General features: G+C 45.3%; 1 protein-coding gene across 1 annotated transcript in view; it reads right to left on the bottom strand.

Moving 5' to 3' along the window:
- The window catches only part of LOC126214892 (ectopic P granules protein 5 homolog), a 388,516-nt gene that overhangs the window by 327,356 nt on the left and 44,847 nt on the right, over positions 1-16,313 (bottom strand). Inside the window, exons 5-6 of the mRNA XM_049941536.1 lie at positions 11,743-11,862; positions 9,801-10,018 (exon numbers count right to left, since the gene is read on the bottom strand). Of these exons, the coding sequence (XP_049797493.1) occupies positions 9,801-10,018; positions 11,743-11,862 (338 nt within the window). The remainder of the gene's footprint in view (positions 1-9,800; positions 10,019-11,742; positions 11,863-16,313) is intronic.

The following is a 16,313-nucleotide window of genomic DNA, read 5'->3' as shown; positions in this document are numbered from 1 at the left end:
CTTTCTGCAGAAAAAATTTCGAAGCATTTTTCAACCAGGTGGGATTGCACCATACCCTTGTGAGACAGCAAAATAAATGAGATAAAAGATTTTTGATAATTAGCTTCGAAGAAGCACACTGTCCAAAAGTTCTAAATTGTCTCAGTGTTGTTGACGAGCATGTCAATCATGAAGCATCTCAACTATACAGCCAATGCCTACTGCAGTAGCCACCGGAAAAATCACGGGAGGCGCACATCGGCACGGCACGTCACGGACGGTAGTTGCCGCAAGTAGAGTCCCGACCACCAGAGGGCACGCGAGAATTCGGACGCGACCTCTGCCGGCGTAACAACAACAACAACAACAACAACAACTCAGGCAGCACGGGCCGTGCCCAGTCAGTTAACATCGGGCATGCCTAGGACACAGTCCCGGTCTACGCTAAGTGAAGTGTGACGTAAACGTGAACAGTGTTACTACACAATTGGCGACGAGAAGGGTCGTTCTTTCACGTGTTGCGTCGTTGTTCAGGTTTCGCAGCTTCTCCACGGCATGGAGGATTTAGTGCGGGTTTTGGCTGAGCAGCAGACGGAGCTCATGGCCACCATGAAACAAGTGCTTCCGGCGCTGTTCTCCACGCAGTCTGCACCAGCGCCGTTGCCTCCTCCCTTTCCCCCGTATGACGAGACGGCGGAGGATTGGGACGCATATGAACATCGCCTTCGGCAGCATTTCCAGGCGTTTCATGTTGCCGATGCGGGGGTATGTCGTGCTCTCTTCTTGTCTTGGATATCTCCCTCGCTGTATCAAGTTTTGCGGCAGCTGGCGCCGTTGCAGGAACCCTCGTCCTTGTCTTTTGACGCATTGTGTTCATTGCTGTCTTCATATTATCGCCGCCGCACGCATGTTGTGGCGGCTAGGGTCGAGTTCTATCAATGCAAGAAACAGCCCTATCAGTCTCACCAGGCGTGGGCCGCTACCCTGCACGGTCTTAGTCGCAAGTGTCATTTTGTCACGGAGCAGTCGCGAGAGTCGTATGCCCACGTTATGGTACGTGACGTCATTGTTCGTTCGGCCCCTGATAGGGAGGTCCGGCAACGGGCCCTGCAGTTAGAAGACCCTTCCCTCGAGGAAGTCCTGTCCATTGCTCAATCGTATGAAGTCTCTCACGCCGCAGGTCAACAGCTGGAAGCGTGGTGCGACGTCACGGCGGTTCAGGGCGGCGCGGCCGCGTCCACTGTGTCCGGGGTGGACGACATGCGAGCGGTACAATCCGGCCGTTACGGCCACTCCCGCACGGCGCGTAAACAGAGTTCCGGCTGCCGGCCCCTGTCACCGTCCTGTGCGTCATGCTATATACATCATGATCGGGCAGAGTGCCCCCAGCGTTGGGCCGTTTGTCGCAAATGTAATAAAAAAGGTCACACTGCTAAAGTTTGCCGCTCAGCCACAAAAGAATCGAAGAAGCAGGTACAGAGGACATGGACGTTGACATTCAGGAAGTTTCATCGGGCCAGGCTCCCGACGCATCAGCACGCAAACTCTTTATTGAGGTGTCGGTTCGGTCGCGCCGGTTACAACTGCAAGTAGACACGGTCGCAGCAGTTTCGTTGTTGAATGCACAAACTTTTTCCGACCTTGGATCGCCCCCGTTGGCGCCAGTTTACCGGCGTCTACGTGGTTATGGTAAACAGTTCATTCCCCTACTGGGTCAATTCACTACCGACGTGACTTACAAATCAGTCACTCGGCCTATTACTTTTCTTGTTGTCAGTGATGCGAGCTCTGCTAACTTTTTTGGCCTGGATGCCTTTCAAGCTTTCGGTTTTTCTATCGCTGACACCATACAGTTGGTCTCCGAAGACATTCCCTACCAATCATTGGAATCTTTGATCTCAGACTTTCCCGATATCTTTGAGGAGGGCCTGGGGCGTGTTTCAGATTTTGAAGCTCACTTAACATTGAAGGTACCGGCTCGCCCGCGTTTTCTACGCGCAAGGCAAATCCCCTTGGCTCTCCGCCCTCAGGTAAAGGAACTAGACCGGCTGACAGCCCTAGGGGTCGTTCTTCCCATTTCTTCTAGTGAGTGGGCTTCACCCCTCGTTATTGTATGGAAGCCCTCGGGAAAATTATGTCTTTGTGGCGATTTCAAGGCCACCATTAATTCCCAATTGGTGGTGGACACCTATCCTTTGCCTCGTGCTGATGAATTGTTCTCCTCCGTGGCGGGAGGCCAATATTTTTCGAAAATCAATCTTTCGGAGGCTTATCATCAGATACCACTTGATGAGGACTCCAAACGGCTGGCGGTCGTCGACACCCCGTTTGGCCTTTACCAATACCAGCAGTTGGCCTTCGGAATATCCAGTGCCCCGGCGATATTCCAGCGTTATCTTGAGCACGTCATGTCGACAATCCCTCATTGTATTAATTACCTGGATGACATAATTGTCACAGGTCGCAGCACGAAGGAACACTTGCACAACCTTCGCACCCTCTTTCTCAAATTCAGGTCTGTGGGCTTGCGTTGCAACCAGAATAAGTCAAACTTCTTCCAACCGTCCATTGAGTATGTGGGCTACACCATCTCTCGACACGGCATCCAGCCACTAGGAAGTTTGGTCCAAGGTATCGTCGACCTTCCTCGGCCCGCTTCGCTGAAAGAGTTACAAGCTTTTTTAGGCAAGATAGCCTATTACCACCAGTTCATTTCCAGGGCTTCCACCATAGCCCGCCCCCTGTACTGCCTTCTGCGCAAGGGTGTTCCTTTTGATTGGTCGCCTGCATGCGAGCGAGCGTTCACCTCGTTGAAGGGCCTCCTCACGTCAGCGCCTTGTTTGGCTACTTTTGACCCCCATAAGCTGTTGGTCCTGGCTACAGATGCTTCGCAGTATGGGGTGGGAGCGGTCCTGGCCCATCGCAACGCAGATGGTTACGAGCAACCACTGGCGTTTGCGTCTAAAACTCTTAGTCCCGCGCAGGCCCATTACTCCCAGGTGGAAAAAGAGGCTTTGGCCATTGTCTACGCTGTTACAAAGTTTCACCCTTTCTTGCATGGCACGAAGTTTCAGTTAATCACTGACCATTAGCCGTTAATATCGTTATTTGGCCCCACCTCTCAGATTCCGGATAGGGCGGCCCACAGACTACAGCGCTGGGCCTTGTTCCTCTCTAAGTACCATTATGACATTCATTTTCGCCCTACCAGACAGCATGCCAACGCCAACGCCCTTTCCTGTCTTCCGGTGGGCCCGGATCCTATGTTCGATCGAGAGGAGATTATGTGTTTTCATTTGGATGTGGCGTCCCGCCAAGCGGTTGATGGCTTCCCGATCACTAGTTCTTGAGTCGCCAGGGAAACGGCAGCTGATCTGGTTCTCCGGCAAGTAGTTCGCCTCATTCAGCAGGGGTGGTCATCCCGCCCTCCAGGCCGGGCCTCGGACCCTCTTTGTAATTATTTTATTCTACGAGACCGCCTCTCGGTCTTGGAAGGAGTTCTCCTTCTGGCTACCGACGATACAGCTCCTCGCGTGGTTGTTTCTGAAAGTTTACGAAGGGAGGTCCTCACATTATTACATGCGGGGCACTGGGGTGTTTCCCGTACTAAAACCTTGGCTCGCAGACATGTGTACTGGCCTGGTATTGGCAGAGAAATTGAGCACTTGGTGGCCACCTGTTCCCAGTGTGCGAGCCAACAGGCATCTCCCAGGGCAGCGTTCTCTTCATGGCCGCCGGCAACCCACACATGGGAACGTGTTCACATCGATTTTGCGGGCCCGTTTCTCAATGGCTTTTGGCTCATTGTCATTGATGCTTATTCTCGATTCCCATATGTGGTTCGCTGCTCCTCAACCACTTCAGAAGTTGCAATCCAGGCACTAGCAAAAATCTTTTCTGTGGAAGGTCTGCCAATCACCCTGGTCTCGGACAATGGACCGCAGTTTATTTCGCAGACCTTCCAGGATTTTTGTAGGCACTTCCATATTCGGCACGTTTGCTCTCCCCCCTTCCATCGACAATCGAATGAGGAAGCCGAGCGCATGGTGCGCACATTTAAGACACAGATGAAAAATTATGTGCTCGAATTTCCTGAGGAGGAGGCATTGACGTTTTTCTTGACGGCATACCGAACCTCACCAATGGGAGACCGCAGCCTCGCAGAGCTCCTCCATGGGCGCCAACCTAGGACTCTGCTGCACCTCCTCCGGCCTGGTCCTTGCCAGTCTTCGCAAAACGGAGTACCTGGCTTTCCACTGGGTATGTCGGTCTGGGCACGTGGGTTTCGTCGCAATCCACGTTGGATACCGGCGGTGGTCCTGCACCGAAATGGCCGCCGGCTCTATACCTTGCAGGCAGGGGACCGGGTGGTACATCGTCACCAAAACCAGCTACATCCACGTTTGGGCACCCACCCTCCGACCTCTCGGACACCGGCTTCCCGGCACCCATGTTGGTTTCTCAGGGGACGTTACCGCCTCTCCCCGCTATGACTCTGCTGCACTGCGATGGTTCTGAGCCTTGGCAGCCTCCAGTAGCTCCAGCACCGGCATCGCCATCGTTCGAGATGCCGGCCCCCCTCGCAGGCCCGGTTTCTCAGGAGGCTGGTTCACCTGTGGTCGTCCCTTCCCCATCGTCCCCGCCACTGGGTCTTGCCCCTCCCGAGGTGGAACAGGATCCAGAGTTCGACAGCTTGTCGCCCATTCAGTCCCGGGCTCCGGTGGTGGGACGACGGGGGCCTCTTCGTGTGGGTCACTTCCAGCCGTATTCGAAGGTTCCGGCTCGAGGGTTGACAGATCCCCTCGACTCCGGCCTTCCAATGGATGTGGAGGTCATCGCTCCTGCCCAACACTCCACCTTGTGACGCAGTGGATCACAGTGGCTTCACCCCCCGAAGGAGGAGGAATGCAGTAGCCACCGGAAAAATCGCGGGAGGCGCACATCGGCATGGCGCGTCACTGACGGTAGTTGCCGCAAGTAGAGTCCCGTCCACCAAAGGGCACGCGAGAATTCGGACGCGACCTCTGCCAGCGTAACAACAACAACAACAACAACAACAACTCAGGCAGCACGGACCGTGCCCAGTCAGTTAACATCGGGCATGCCTAGGACACAGTCCTGGTCTACACTAAGTGAAGTGCGATGTAAACGTGAACAGTGTTACTACACCTACTTTCATTCCTTGCACGATTTGAATTTTATCCAGACTTTCCAGTGCCATATAAACATTTATCTGAATCTCTTTGAGAGAAATTCATTTCATTTGTTGTTGTTAAACATTGGTGAATTTATATATCAAATGCCAGTCTATCAATCTGTGGGGAACTGAGAATTCTGTAGGGCCACAGATACTGTAGATAACACACAGCCATTCAATGGGATGGAAAATCCACGAAGAAAACCAAAAATTAAAAAAATTAAAATAATCTGCCAGCACTGTATCAATTCTCTGGCAAAATATTTGATACTGTCTTGATCAACAGTCTGATGAGAGATTGTTTCTCTGTAATATTTAAAGTATGTAAATCAAATAATAAATGACAGCTCTGGACTGGACTTCATCTCTCTACACACTGAAGCTCATGATTTCTCTCCCCCATTTAGTTTTGTATATGTATTACTGCACTGAAAATATCTGCTCAAGGTGCAAGTGTCAACGGACATCCACTTTACTCTTCATCTTCAAGCTTGCAATCAGGATTCCTCAGTTCTGTCCCCAGCGTATTTTTCTGGCAGCATTAGTTCTAGGTGAACAGTGATGTACAACTAAAGGCAGTATTAGTTGACGATCCACCACAACTGGCACAGGTCTAGTGTAACAGTCATTTGACGGTAGAACAGGTGGATTTATGAGAAATAGCACACACATTATACATGCTTGGAAATAAAAAGCTGTTCAAAACTCTTGTGAATCTGTGCAAGCACACTAGATGGTGATAAATCACTCATGCACAGAAAGGGGTACTCTGAGTAGCAGTATGCTTTCTGCCTGTTGTTGTTCATTGTTTACTGCTATTGGTATTGTTGTTGTTGACATCTGTGGCCAGAGGTTAACTTCAGGCTTTCATATTGAAGATTATGCAAATTTTTCAGTGATTCAATTTGTTGTGGCGTAACAAGCTAGTCACGCCATACTGAGGAGGAAGCCGAAAGGCACGCGTACACACACGCCGACTGGCGTCAAGTCTGGAACAGGATAAGTTATGACTGCTATAAAGAAAATACGTGGCTTTGGAATATACTTAACTTTTAATGCTTCCTTTGGTACATCTCTCTTGACTATACAAACGAGACTCGTAAGATACATGCACTGATACAATTGGCGCCTTGCTAAGTCGTAGCCATTAACTTAGCTGAAGGCTATTCTAACTGTCTCTCGGCAAATGAGAGCAAAGGCTTTGTCAGTAGTCGCTAGCAACGTTGTCGTACAACTGGGCGAGTTCTCGTACGTCTCTCGAGACCTGCCGTGTGGTGGCGCTCGGTCTGCAATCACACAGTGGCGACACGCGGGTCCGACATGTACTAATGGACCGCGGCCGATTTAAGCTACCACCTAGCAAGTGTGGTGTCTGGCAGTGACACCACACAATTAATTCATAAATGCAGTAATTAAGCAAAAGCAACACTTTTAGCTCACAAACTTTTTCTTATATAAGCTGTTTATCAAAAGCATTCTTTGGAATGTAGGGTAGATTAAGTTTGGAGCTCAGCTTTCTTCATGTTTGGATGCATGTTCAAGGAGCTCTGAGTAGAGCTAATAATTCTGCAGAATTATGATTAAACATGACTGTGGAGTACTGCAAAGAGAACACAAATGAGTGAGAAAGATGAATCCGTCTGGATTTTGTGTGTAAGCTGTGACTTTCGAATTAACTAAAATACGTGCGATATCTCGTGCAAGTTGGGATCGAGGAGCAAGCATTCAAAGGGGTTGAGTTGACCTTTCTAGACTCTGAGAAGCTCATCTGCAGAAACCAGCACGGTTCTAGGAAACAGCAGTCATGCAGGACACAGCTGGCCCTCTTTGTGTATGATATACAACAGGCTCTAGATACCGGCTCCCAGGTTGATGCCATATTTCTCTACTTTCGAAAGGCGTTCGACTCAGTTCCGCACTGTCACTTGCTACAAAAAGTGCGCGCTTACGGTCTATCCAGTGACATATGCGGTTGGATAGAAAGTTTTCTAACAGACAGGGAGCAGTATGTCGTCCTGCAGGGGGTAACTTCAACAGAAACAAGAATAACTTCAGGTGTGCCCCAAGGAAGCGTAATAGGTCCTCTGCTTTTTACGATTTACATAAACGATCTGGTTGACGGTACTGACAGCGGCCTTAGACTGTTTTCAATGATGCTGTAGTCTACAAGAAAATAGTATCACACGAAAGTTGTGAACAAATCAATGAGGATTTGCAGAAAATAAATGTGTGGTGTAATGACTGGCAGTTATCTCTCAATATTAGTAGGTGTAACCTACTGCATATAAAAAGGCGAAAATCCCTATCAATGTATGAGTACAAAATAAATGATCAGTCTTTGGAAGTGGCAACATCAGTCAAGTACCTGGGTGTGACTGTTCGAAATGATCTCAAATGGAATGATCAGATTACACAAGTAACGGGTAAGGCGAACTCTAGACTGCGGTTTATTGGTAGAATCCTGAAGCGATGCAGTCCTTCAACAAGGGAAATAGCTTACAATACGTTAGTTCATCTAGTCTTAGAGTACTGTTCATCTGTATGGGACCCTTACCAGTTGGGTCTGATTCAAGAAATTAAGAAGGTCCAAAGAAGAGTGGCAAGATTCGTGACTGGTACATTTAGCCATCGCGAGAGCGTTACAGATCTCATAGAAAGTCAGAAGTGGGACACACTTACAGATAGACGACGCGCTAAACAGAAGGGGCTGCTCACTAAAGTCCGAAATCCAATCTCCACCGAGGATGCAGAGCATATATTATTACCACTAATTTTCAAATCGCGTAATGATAATCATTCAAAATATAAGAGAAATAAAAGCTTGTACTGAGGCATTCAGACAATCGTTTTTCCCTCGTGCAATCCACGAGTGGAACAGAGGGGGGGGAAATATGACTTTGGCGCAAATTGTGCCCTCCGCCACACACCGCATGGTGGCTAGCGGAGTATATATGTAGATGTAGATGTAGGTGGAATATCTGCACGAGCATTATGACACTGACAGTCAGTTTTGTAATCTTTATGGTAACAGGTTTACTTAAATACCATAAGGTGGCTAAATAAGAGTCACTGTGATTGCGTGTTAATGTGAAAATTGTAACTTCTGGTTAGGTACGGTGGTAGTTGCTGAAACAACAGGTTTTCAATTATATCAATTTTTTTCAATGCCAGTTTAAACTGAGTGCTAAAACTGCTCAAAATAACCAGTTTTTGAAACAACTGCCCCAGTTTTTCATTCCTATTATTTCTTGAAATAAACATAGAAACTGAACAAACACCGAAAAACTTTGACTCCTGAGTTTGAAAAGTGGCAAGTGGCTGAGTGGCTACATAATACAAAAAATCACCAATATTCTTCAATTGATTCTAGCTTTTTTGAATATTTGCTCAAAAATTGTGTTGTAATTCAGGAACACATCACTATCTGGGCATTAGGGACAGCCAGTACTAAGGCATGAAAACTGAGGCTGAAGAACTCATTTTTCAAGTTAATTGTCTGTCTTCAAAGGTTAAGCAGATAGAGGCATGTTGCATGGCCACAAGCAACTCATCAGCTACTTTCAATTTTTATTGTAAACTAACAATGAATTGTTAAGTTACAAGTTTTCTCCTTATATCACGTTGCAAGTTTATGGTGGCTCCTTCCAATAATCTTTTAAAGGAAATGGAGCACTGTACTTCACTGGTATCACATTTTGTAAAATACTTGCAGGACGGTGCCATTCCGTAATACAACTAATGTCTGACAATGAAAGCGTGAAACTACGATACAGACCAAATGGAGCAATTGCCATACACTGCATGTATGTGCATGCCATCCAGTAGGGAACACCACAAAGGCAGCAGGTATATTATTGTCTCACCAATGCTACACCAATTCTTATGCTATGTGTTTGCTGCTAGTTTCTGCTGGTATTCTTATTACGTCATCACCAACTGCTTTTCCTTTTTTCTATAATAACGGAATATTGCAAAGAAAAAAAAATTAAATTACTGATAAAAATTACTCATTTTTCAAAAGGGTTTATCTAAATACCCAAAATTTTGGCACTACTGCTGTAGATGATTGATATTTTAGTTTTTTACCTGGTTATTAGCAAGAAATAAAGAAACATGTTATAACCAAACCAAATGAATATCAAAAAAATATCAGTTAATCGGAACTAAAAAGAGAGATATCAGTTTTGGATGGTGGGTTTTTTCCATACCTACTTCTGATCAGCATGGACATGGCGGTTATTTTGTAACCAAGAAGTGAGAATATAATAGAATCTTTATTTGAAGACTCTCCTTTCACTCAACAGCTTGCAAAGACGTGAAACTAACTTTTAATGCGATCCATAGAGAAGGGTAGTACTACTGGCTCTACTACAGCTTTTCTAGTAGAGAAAGATTGTTCATTTTCTAACAATGCAGGCTAATGGACTGGACTGCAAAAGACATAATTACCGCAAGGTGAATAGAACACATTTTCTGCAGGAGGAACAATAAAAGCACCTTCGCAATTGCAAACTGCTTTATACCTGGGAGTTCAATTCTTTAAGTGACTGGGGGCTTACTAGTTGCGTACTAACACAGGGGAGTTAACAATGATTGTCAGTGTACAGAGGGATAGAGTCCGTACTTGTCATCCTTGATGGGCCGCCTCTGGAAGGTGAAGAGCACGGAGACGCAGTGGCGCAGCTCCAGCAGCCCCCAGCGCTGCTGCGGGGATCCCCCGGGCAGCCCCGCCTCCTCCGCCCCCACTTCCACCTCCTCGCACGGCGCCAGCGCGGCCGGCGCATTGTGCGGCAGCTGCGACGCGCCGCAGCTCGCCTCCACACCTTGCACGTAGTGCTCCGCCTGCAACGGTGACGACTGCTCTCAGCAGCGCTGACAGTAAGCGAACAAAATCTGAAGCCACCCTTGACCGGAAGGTTCCTTTTAACATTACACACATTCACCAGACATTTTCCTACTGGAGGTGGTAAGCCTTAGCTTGCCTCCAACCAGAGAATCAGTAGCCATTGTACAGTTTGATTTTTTTTTTTCGTATAGTGTTATAGGAGCTGAGTATTAAATTACCTATCTAAAATTTAGTGGAGTAGGCTCTTTACCAAATAATGTTGAGATACTGTGGATCAGATAAGTTGGATCTCTGTCAACGCACCTGTTGTAGTTGGCAGAAGAGCCAACACCGTGTTACTAGTGGGGGCCGAAATGCATGCATTTTAGCTCATGCAGGCTGGTGTGAGGAAGGAAGGACTCTATTGACGTGAGGTCTGGAACATGACAAGGACTTAAGAATTCAGAAAGCGGACGTAATTAGTTTGATACTTAACTTCAATCCATTAATGATGAATGTTGCACTTGACGGTACACGATTCACAATATTATCTGTTCAGATTATAGTAACTGAATATGGCACCTTGCTAGGTCATAGCAAATGACGTAGCTGAAGACTATGCTGAACTGTCGTCTCGGCAAATGAGAGCGTATGTAGACAGTGAAGCATCGCTAGCAAAGTCGGCTGTCAACTGGGGCGAGTGCTAGGGAGTCTCTCTAGACTAGACCTGCCGTGTGGCAGAGCTCGGCCTGCAATCACTGATAGTGGCGACACGTGGGTCCGACGTATACTAACGGACCACGGCCGATTTAAAGGCTACCACCTAGCAAGTGTGGTGTCTGGCGGTGACACCACAGCACCCACCAGTTTTTTTCCTCTCTCTGCTCGTTTCCTTTTTTTGCTCCCCATTCCCCCTGCCATCCCCCACAGCCTCCTGAAGCTTCGCCTGGCAGTCTTATCCTGCGCACCATCTACGCTGCGCATGCTCTGCCACAGAGCGCTATTCCCTCCCCCTCCCCTCCCCCCACCAGTACACTGCTAGCCCTCCCTATTACCTGTCCCACTCCCAATTGCTGCTTTCATTCCACACAACAGCTCCAATATGGCCTCAGCAGCCAGAGACAGCGGTCATGTGCGCATAAGGTGTGCCTGTTTGAATGAATGCATGTGTGCTTTCCTTTGATTTCTGAAGGAGGCTTTGTCTGTAAGTTCAGTGTGTAACAGTCTTTTTGTTGTGCCTGTCTGCAGCCCAATGTGTCATCTTTACAGTGAGTAGCAAACTATGCTTTTCACAACTGTTGAATGGAAACTAATACAGAAGAGCAGTATATTTACTCTGTGATTGAAAAAAAGTAACTTGCTGCATATATTTCAATACTGTGTTTGAGAATTCTGCATCTCGGTGTTACCACAATTAACACTGTCCTTTCATTCCCCGCAACCCAGACTGGCACCAAGATTCACAGCTTGTGGGACTTTTCCGCAATAGGTAAAATAAACTACTACTGAACAAGAAAACAAAGTATAGATATATTAAGGAATAAAGAATGGGTAAACGAGTTGCAAATAAATAAAGAATAGATCTGATATCTAATGTATCAGTTACTGTCAGTTTATTTTGCAGTCTTTATTGTTTTGGAATTGCACAGTTCATGCAGGTGGTCAAATTGCATTAACACAAGTGGGACCCCGCAAGTTAAGTCTTCCAAACACTTCTGACACATGTAATGGGAGAACTGACCTGCAACCAGATGACCTCAGCAGAATAACAGGCCAGCGAGTGCGTCTGGTGGACAACATCCCTCACACTGGCTAGGGAGCGTGCTAATGCCGCTAGCTCGTTGCGGTTCATGTGCGCCACCTAGAGAAAAAAAGAAGGGGAAATCAGTCACTGGTCAGAACGACAGGGCATACGGGTAGGTGTGTCAGTGATAAAAACTGAAGAAAGCAATAAATAACAAGTACAGGGTTGTTATATCATTCCAGGCCACAGATGTTGGATTGTCAAATGCTCCCAGTACATGTGAAGTTTAATCTGATTCAGTTTCTTTGTTTGTATGTTCCAGAGATGATGACTTTGACATGGCCTATAAGATATGGAACGAGTCAGCTACAGTTACAGCACAAAATATAACAACATTCAGAGTATTTGCACAATTGCCTTAAGTACTTTGTTTTAACAAAGGTTTATACTAAACCCCTCCATGACTGATGGGTCCCAAATATTTCACAGAAGCATTACACAATTTTGAGCACTGAGATGTCTTATGCCCCATATCTGTCTAGTGCTGCCACATACCAAGATGATTTCAGAACTTTAGAAAAATATTGTGGACCATGCGCTGGATGCACAGAAGGCTGTGAGCAATCAAGTAGAGTGATGTATCTGTTTTATAAAAATCAAATCAAATGATCATCTATGATGCAAGAATGTGTGGTGTCAGTCAGTATGTTTCCTTCATAGACATAATTTTAAAACAAAACTGCACTCATCAGTACATTTGCTGATTTTTACATCATCTGTAGTTTAGTAGAACAGCATTGGCTGATACTTGTATCTGAGTTTTCATTTTTATCCTACATTTTCACTATTGCACGGCAGTTCAGATATCGAGATGCCTATGATGGCCTAGCAGACCAATACTGGCATGAAACATGTGACCACATATATTAAACATAACAGAAGGTGGAGGGTGTGGCAGGGGCTAGAAAATTTTTCATCTGTGACACTTTTCATTTTTCTGTCTCTGACATTCCTGATCAAAACGCAAAACAGCAGCTGAAGTAGTTTTGCACCACTATCTTCTGCTGTGACGCTCCAGTTACTCAGGTCAGTGTTAAGACTCTTCTGGTTCTTCTTGAATTTGTCCTTACAGTGCTTCAGAGGAGCACCACAGACCCTTCTATGTGTGCTAACTTCACTAAACAAAATTTGTCAAGGAAAGTGTTGTTTCTCATCTGCTGGACATGCCCAACCCATCTGAGCCGGTGACCAATAACAATGGCTTGTATACTACACATCTATACCTTCTCAAGAACCGTAGTGTTTGACACAAAGTCATCGCATTTGATGTTCATAATGTATCTAAGCTTCTGTTGGTTGAAGCCTTCCAGTTTCTTGAGATCACAGTGATACAGTGTCCTGGTTTCACAACCACAGAGCAGGATAGAAGCAACAATGGCTCAATACATACTCAGTCTGGCGCATAGTATCAGATCTTTATTCAGAATGACCCATTGTAGGAGACGTCCAAAGGCAACAGACGTGGCATGTATCCTGTTCTCCACTTCCTTTCCTGATGAGCAGTTAGTTGATAATATACTTCCGAGATAGAGGAAGTGATCTACTTGTGCCAAAGGTGTAATGTAAGTAGAGATATTGAGATCCAGAAAGGCAGTTCCAGCAGTTGGCTGTGTTAGTGCCTTTGTTTCTTAGATCCTGATGGTCAGGCCAAACAATTTATATTCAGAACTGAAACTATTTACAGACAGCTGCAGGTGTGAGAGCTGGAGAAGCACTGTCATCTGTTACCTGAGTGAGACTTGTGAACCGTTTAGAGTGCAGTTTAGACTGATTAAAAAGGCCTCTGTCAAATACATATTTGATTTCCACTCCCACACTGTTTACAGATAATGTGTCACAAAGCATCACTGCTAGGTATAGAGCAAACAATGATGATGCAAGGACACATCCTTGTTTGAGGCCATTAGTAATAGGGAATTTGTTTGTTCTGGTAGGTTTGATCATCATGCGAGTTTTACGGAAATGCTTCAGGAACTCGGGTGGGAGTCTCTGGAGGAAAGGAGACGTTCTTTTCGTCAATCGCTACTGAGGAAATTTAGAGAACCAGCATTTGAGGCTGACTGCAGTAAAATTTTACTGCCGCCAACTTACATTTCGCAGAAAGACCACAAAGATAAGATAAGAGAGATTAGGGCTCGTACAGAGGCATATAGGCAGTCGTTTTTCCCTCGTTCTGTTTGGGAGTGGAACAGGGAGAGAAGATGCTAGTTGTAGTACGAGGTACCCTCCGCCACGCACCATATGGTGGATTGCGGAGTATGTATGTAGATGTAGATGTAGATGTTTCATTCTGGTATAGCACTTGCCCAGACATGTCATCATGAAAAGCCTGAATCAGTTCAACACCCTTAAACTGTAGTTGTACTGATGCTGATGACTTTCTCGAATGTGTTCCACAACATCCAACACAACCTCGTATGGCAGTCTCACCAACGTTTCATGAATTCAGCAAGGCTCTAGATAGCATGAAACCAAGAAAGGCACCCGGATCTGACAGCATCCCCCTCGAGAGCATTCAAAGTGGTGGCTTGCTCTAAAAACCAGATGGTTGTCCCTGTTTCTTCTCATGTGGGAAACCTGTAAGGTACCAACTGACAAAAAGGTGACCAAAGCATTTGCGGCAACTATTTTTGCATGTCCTTGCTCTATGTGGCTGGCAGAATTTTTGTTATAATTCTGTTGAATTGCCTCCAGACTCTTTCTGAGACTGTACTTCCTGAATCACAGTGCAGATTTTGCCACTCCAGAGGAACTATTGATATGATCTTCCGTATACTGAAATATGCTCATTATTTTATATACTTGAATTTAGCATATTTCATGACAGTACTCACTTTTCTGTGAAATGTTTATAAGATGATATTTGACTTTTCTGTGTTGGCTTCAGTCGTCTAGTGAAAGTATGATTCCACAATGCTGTTTCGTCAGCTGCAGAAATGACCTGGTTCAATGCGTTTGCCTCATTTTTGGTGCTTCAAATACCATTTCTTCGAATGTGGTTCCTTCTTGATGTTTATATAAAAAAAGTAGTAACATAATTCATTTTTCCTGTTCACTTTCAAATTATTATAACGGCGACCTGCACATTGTTCCACTGTCACACACAGCGAGAGTTCACTGCCGACTGACTATGGTCAAAGATGACTCCAGCGTCAAAGATATTTCACACAACACACAAGCTTCCACTTGTAACCAGTCTCTTTGATATTCTTCGTCACATCTACTAATATTAATCAATATGCTGTCACTCTCAAACATATAAGCAAATTAGCATAAAATAAGGCAAATTACAATTCACAAAAAAAATATTCTGACAAAAATATAAAAAAACATTTACAACTTCCCTCATTAGATTTGGTATCGACAAAACCGGTAGAAAATAACACATCTCCAAAATCCATTACAATACGACAACTGCAGGGGAAGTGCAGGGAATAACATAAGCCTTGAATGAAATTATCTCCCTACCACTGACTGTGTGCTGATACGAAACTTCCTGGCAGATTAGAACTATGTGCTGGACCAGAATTATAATTCGGGACCTTTGCCCGTCGCAGACAAGTGTTCCACCGACTAAGCTGCCCAAGCACAATTCACAACCCATCCTCACAACTTTACTTCTGCGAGTACCTCATCTCTTCCTAACATAAGCCTATGACCTAGAAAAGGCCTTTGATATAGTGTCCAGAGAAGCTATGGGAAGGTCATAAAACATTTTGGCTGCCCTGAATACTCTGTTAAACTATTCAAGCTTTCCATGATGAAATTCTGGGCAAGTGGAACATACAGGTCACAGGAAACTTCATGGAATGTAAAAAATACTGACTGATGATTTGTATGCAATATTTCATATTTTTCACTGTCATGAGAATGTGTGTGTTTTGGTACTGACTTGTTATACTTTTTTCCATATTTACTATCCTAATGATCTCTCTCTACTAACTAAAATGTAACTCTGAAAACTCTAGGTTCCAATGAAAACATTGTTCATGGATACATGTGCCCACCTCACTGATATTCAAAATCACTAAGTTTTTTTAAGTGAAATTATAATAGTCATTATGAAGTTTTCATCTTTTTATTTTTCAAATATGTATAAAATTAGATGGGGGGTATTACTGGAAGTAAAGTTGTGAGGGTGGATTGTGAGTCAAGCTTGGATAGATCAGTCAGTAGATCACTTGTCCACAAAAATCAGAAGTCCCAGTTTAAGGTCTCACTCCAGCATACAGTTTTAAAATGCCAGGAAATTCCACACGTAAAGTGTGTTTTAACCATGAAAGGTTAATATCTCTCTCTCTCTCTCTCTCTCTCTCTCTCTCTCTCTCTCTCTCTCTTTCTCTCTCTAAGGACAGTGGGATTTGATTGAAATCAACACTGGGTTCGAATCCCAGTCCAGTATGAATTTTCAACTTTCCCCATTGACTTTAATCAATGTCCACTTGCAGCCAGTGTCTGTACGTCCTTTGTATCTTAATCCTTTCGTTGTTAGACCTAAAATAATTTAT

This window comes from Schistocerca nitens, chromosome 12 (assembly GCF_023898315.1).
Source record: "Schistocerca nitens isolate TAMUIC-IGC-003100 chromosome 12, iqSchNite1.1, whole genome shotgun sequence".
Taxonomy (NCBI): Eukaryota; Metazoa; Arthropoda; class Insecta; order Orthoptera; family Acrididae; genus Schistocerca; species Schistocerca nitens.
Note: the sequence above shows the minus strand (reverse complement) of the source record. Positions and strands in the feature narration are given on the sequence as shown.